Source organism: Mastomys coucha, unplaced genomic scaffold (assembly GCF_008632895.1).
Source record: "Mastomys coucha isolate ucsf_1 unplaced genomic scaffold, UCSF_Mcou_1 pScaffold15, whole genome shotgun sequence".
Taxonomy (NCBI): Eukaryota; Metazoa; Chordata; class Mammalia; order Rodentia; family Muridae; genus Mastomys; species Mastomys coucha.
In genome coordinates, this window is record NW_022196897.1 from 80,190,560 (window position 1) to 80,196,125 (window position 5,566).

Consider the following 5,566-nt stretch of genomic DNA (forward strand, 5'->3'; position numbering starts at 1 on the left):
TCCTGGAACTCACTCTGTAGACTAGGCTGGCCTCGAATTCAGAAATACGCCTCTCTCTGCCTCCCAAGTGTTGGGATTAAAGGCCGGCGCCACCACCACCCGGCTGACTTGCATTTCTTAAAGTGCCACTTTTATAAGGAGCTGAAAGAATGTATGTCAGTATTAGAGCTCCTTCCTAGCACAATGACTGGGGCCAGCAGGATGGCTCAATGGGTAAAGGTACTTTTGCTAGCAAGCCTAATGACTTGAGTTTGATCCCAGGACCCACACGTTGTAGTGGAAGAATTGACTCTGGCCACAAGTTGTCCTCTGATCTTCACATGCCATGTTGTGGTGTGCATACATCTACAAACACACATACACAAATAAATAAATGTGGACTAGACAGACGGCTCAGCAGTTAAGAGAGCTCTGTTCTCGAGGAGGACCCAAATTCAGTTCCCAGCACCCAAGTCAGGCTGATCACAACTCCCGGTAACTCCAGCTCCAAGGAATTCAGTAACTTCTGGCTTCCGGTAGGATACTATCTCTCTCTCTCTCTCTCTCTCTCTCTCTCTCTCTCTCTCTCTCTCTCTCTCTCTCTCCCCCCTCTCTCTCTCTCCCCTCTCTCTTTCTCTCTTTCTCTCTCTCTCTGTCTTTAAAAACATGTATGTACATAGGAGACCAAGGAGCTCTGCTGAGTTTAAAGCCAGCCTGGTCCACATACAGTTACAGACCAGCCAGGGCTACATAGTGAGACCTTGTCTAAAGTAAGTAAATAAAACAAAATAAATTTAATAAAATTTTAATCAAAAATACTATTGAAACAGATTATTCTCTTTTTCTTACTTTTAAAACAGATTCTGAAAATCACCTACCTCTTCTGCATATGATTTTCCAATTCCATCAGTGCCACCTGTAACAACTGAGACACAAGAGAAATAGTTTAGTTCAAGAACTACAGGAAGTGATCCACCTAGAGACCACCAATGACAGCCAAGAACACCAGTACAATATTTGATATGAAAGAGCAATATCCAGGGCTGGGTGTATAGCTTTGTAAGAGAACACAGAACTTCCCATGTATGAGACCCTAGGTTCAACTCCCAGCGAACCTAAGATAAATAAATACATAAGTAAGCAACACCAGCATTCGAATTTAGAACTACCTACCTAATACAAGTCAAATTAAAAAGAATGAAATACCAAGTGTTGGCAAGAAAGTAAAGAAACTGAAGCTCATGAGGGCTTCATACCGTACCAGGAGTACCAGTACCAATCATTTTTGAAAAACTATTTGTCACTATATCTAGAGATGTTTTCCTTACAAGCCTGCGATCTTCAAAAAAAAGAGCCTAAGTAAGATCTACCAAAAAGATGTCAGTGGTAGCTTTACTAGTGTTTGTACTATATGCTAGTAAGGCCTAAATATTAATCTATAGAAGAATGAATAAGTAACTAAGATATAGATATATAATGTATAATTTACAGTAGTAAAATGAACTGTCACACATACAATACCTAAATATGACATTATGCTAAGTGAAAAAAGGTATTTGTTTCTTAGTGCCACTCAAAGAAATGTACATTTATGAGGTACCTGTTTAGGTACCATCTTTCAAGAGTTTTTAAAACTTTTTAGAAAAGTAAAAAAAAAAATAAAACAAAAAATACAGGGAACAAATCTTTATGTACTTATGGCCCAGTGAAGCAATGATCAACTTCAGATTAATCTCATTCCATCTATACAACTACACCCTCTCACCTCAGATTTTATATTTTATTTTAAAAAATGTATTTGTGTGTATATGTGGTGGAGTGAGGTTTTTGTACAGTTTGAAGATGTGTCTGTCTGTCCTTCCTTGCCTGCCTAAGGTACCTTCTGATTGGTTAAAATAAATAGTCTATATGCTATAGTAAAAAACCAAAACAATAAGGTAGACTTCTGGACAGAGAGAGAAACTCTGGGAAAGAATCAGAGGCCGAAGATTTGCCACTGAGACCGACACAGAGGAAGTCAGATGAATGAAACTGAGGAGAGGTAACCACCTATGGCAGAACTCACATTAGTATAAATGGGATAATTGAGTTATGAGCTACTTGGGAATAAGCCTAGCTTAAGGCTTAGGTATTTATTAATAAATATATATCCCTGGGTTATTATTCAGACCAAAGGCAGGCATAGACAGGTCCACAGTTACATATATGTATGCATGTGTGTGTATGTGTGAGTTGAGGTGTATATGTGAGAGTATGCACATGCAGAGAGCACATAATGCCACAGTATGTGTGTGGAAATCAGAGGACCACCTTCAGAAATCAGTTCTCTCTACGAAGAACTCTTAGATTGAACTGAGTTTTGTCAGGCATGGGAGTGCAAATGGTTTAGGTTTTATCAACTGAGCTCATTTTAAATTTAGTTCCAAACATCATGTTAATTCATGTCAAAAAAATAAATACATTAAAAAAAATTCCTCTCTCTTCCTTCCTTCTCCCCCAACTCATTTATTGCTGAACATCCTAGGTAATGGGTTTCTACTTTCTCAGCCTGCCATTTGCTGACTGCATCCCTCAGATATTAACATGTTCTTCTGTTCTTGAATAGTTGGATATAGATACTTGATCAGGTTGAGATTTTGTGTGTGTGTGTGTGGGGGGGGCAAACGTTCCCTAAGTGATAGATAGTGTCTGCCTACACAAGGAACCTGGGTGCTATGAAATGTTTGCTGTGTTAACAGCCAAAAGTGATCATTGTTGCGATCCATTACTTCATTAGGCTGCAAAAGCAACATCTGAGTCCATAATTCACTCTCATCTATTAGCTGGAATATCTGCGCGAAGCATCCCTCCTTCACTAATTGGTTGCCATATAACATAGATGTTATATACGGATAACATACATACATACATACATACATATATGTGTGTATATATATGTACACACACACACACACACATGGATGTGAGCACAAAACCAATACTTAACTTCTTCCACTGTCAGTTCTCAAAACTGGCTGCTTAGTAATTTCCAAGATGATCTGTGTGCTTTTATTGTAATACTTTTGTTTGTAAAGAACACTCACCCATGGATTCTACAACAAATGTTTAAAACAGTCTATACAAAACTGAGCAGCATGTGAAAGTCTCCTCTTATCTCTGGAGTTCCAAAGGTCCAGATTTCACCCTGCACTCCCTCTTTGAAACACCAACACACCACAACCCAGGGACAAGCACATGCTAGCTACCTATTTTCAACTCTCTCTTTTTCTTCTCTTTCAGACTCTTCTGCTTTTTTCAAGATCCCAGACTCTCATTCCTCCCTTGCTCCTTTCAGAGTCTGGTCCAGGCTCCATCTGGAACTGCACTGTTCTAGAATACTTTAAGCAAAAGAAAACTTTTTCTGTCCTCTGATGGCTATAAGGACTCTGAAAACCTGAATGCCACCAGCACTTTACCACTCTCAACTTTGCACTATGCTGTCATATTTTCTTTTATGTAGAACACTGCAATACATTCCTATAGTAACCAGAATTTAGTAGAAAGCTGAGGGTACAGCTCAGTGGTAGAGTCTTCGGCTAACACATGAGACCCTGGGTTCAAGGCCCAACACTATAAAAAGAAAAATAGGTTAAGACAAAGGTAGTATCTCTCATAGGTTAAAGCCATGGGCCTCAACAAGACTACCCTCACTTCTGATAGACACCACTTTCAGAGGTCTCTGCTAGCCTAATCAATTGGCTATAGTTTGGAGTGAAGATTCCATTTCTATAACTACCTCAAGTGGGATAATTCAAAATTCATTAACTCAGGCTATTTACTAATTCACTGTATTACAGAGGATACAAGTCAATACCAACTGAAGGGCAGACTGGGTAAGTACAGCGGGAGAGGGTCCCACATGCAGAGCTTCCATCCCACCCCAGTGAACTCAATCAGAGCAAGAACACAGCCTCCTAGAGCATGAATGGCTTTCCCAACTAGGACTTCCACTCAAGTTCAGGTTTTACTATAAATATATAGGAGGGAACCCAATTTTTAACTCTCCTCCCCAAACCAGAGATCAGTAGGTTGGGCCATTACCACTAGGTTCAGATCTTCAACCTCTAGTGACAGAGTCTTTCTGGCATGAACAAGCCTCTACTACCAAAGACTTACCTGGAATAACAAAAAGAAAGGATTTAGGAGTAGGCTCATACACGGCCTCTCCTCCATCCTCCCATCCTCCCTCCATCCCCCCTCCCTCTCTACCACCCCTGGAAACAAAATCAGGCAGTCTTTTTTACCCAATTATTATGGTTAAATATCCATATAGAACCAAACACCATACTATAATTACATTTTACTTCCCAGTCAACTTTCTATCTTCCTGAACACAAATTTGTCCCTCTCTCTTGCTGTTGCTTTTTAAATCCTCTTAGATTCCCTAAAAGTCCCTTACTTTTGCTGTTGCTTGCTTCTTTACAACAGGGTCTCATGTAACCGCAACTGGCCTCTCCCCTCTATGGGAGGACCTTCTTTCTCATCCTGGAGTCTATACTTCCCTAGTGCTGACATTATAGATACAAACATTCCTGTTTTAACAACATCTTGATACAATTCTCCACACAATCGACCCCATTTCAGCTCTTAAGAATGACCTTCCCAGAGCATCCTAGCTCTCTCCTCTTCCTGCACTCTATAAACTACTTACTTAACCTGTTATACCAGATGTTTGGACACCATCATAAAATTTTCCTGCTTCCCTCCTGTATTGAAGCTCAGGTTTTTAGATCATGCTTTCCTGTCTCAGTATAACAGTAGACTTGACAGTAGCTTCCCAAGGGGGAAAAAAAACACATGGGGATACTTTAATAAACATTATAAAAAATTTTAAATACATTTTTTTATTTTTCAGATAGCTTTAGATGCACATTTCTAAAAGTGAAGCTAGTACAAAGAGTTACCTCTGTCCTTAGTTCTAGTCCTCCTGTTAACACCTACATGACTATGCTATACTTGCCATGATCCATTCACTAACACAGCATTTACATTTAGTCAAACTTACTTGCTTGTCACCGAATGTCTTTTTTCTGTCATAGTATACCATCCAGAATAAGATTACACTTCCTTATCATGTTCCTTGTGTTATGATGAAAATCAATGTTTTTACTTACCTTTCATTAATTAAACAAAATTGTATGTGTGTGTGCATGCGTGTGTGTGTGTGTGTGTTGTATGTCTGTGTGTGTGTGTGTGTGTGTGTGTGTGTGACAAAGAAACTGGAAATGGTGAGCCTCTCTTATGAACCTCAGCTCTACAATAATTAGGGTTATATATAATGGTCAGACCATTGGAGGGGGCTCTGTTTTTCAGGACATATACTCAGTAATATACTTTTCATAATATACAACACAAATAAGTAATTCTTAGTTAATCAAAGAAAAAAATCATCTGATGAAGGTAGGGGAAAATGAAGACATGATTTAAAGAAGGAGGACAATGTCCTATTTTGTTTTAAAGTTACAACTTCATAATGAGTTTTAAGTTGTATTTTTATATAAAATAACACTGTGGTTCTCTCTCTCTCTCTCTCTCTCTCTCTCTCTCT

The 5,566-nt window shown here is 39.0% G+C and overlaps 1 protein-coding gene across 1 annotated transcript in view; it reads right to left on the reverse strand.

Moving 5' to 3' along the window:
- Positions 1 to 5,566, reverse strand: part of Hsd17b12 (hydroxysteroid 17-beta dehydrogenase 12) — a 138,040-nt gene that overhangs the window by 94,228 nt on the left and 38,246 nt on the right. The window contains exon 2 of the mRNA XM_031371118.1: positions 858 to 904. Coding sequence (XP_031226978.1) covers positions 858 to 904 — 47 coding nt within the window. The remainder of the gene's footprint in view (positions 1 to 857; positions 905 to 5,566) is intronic.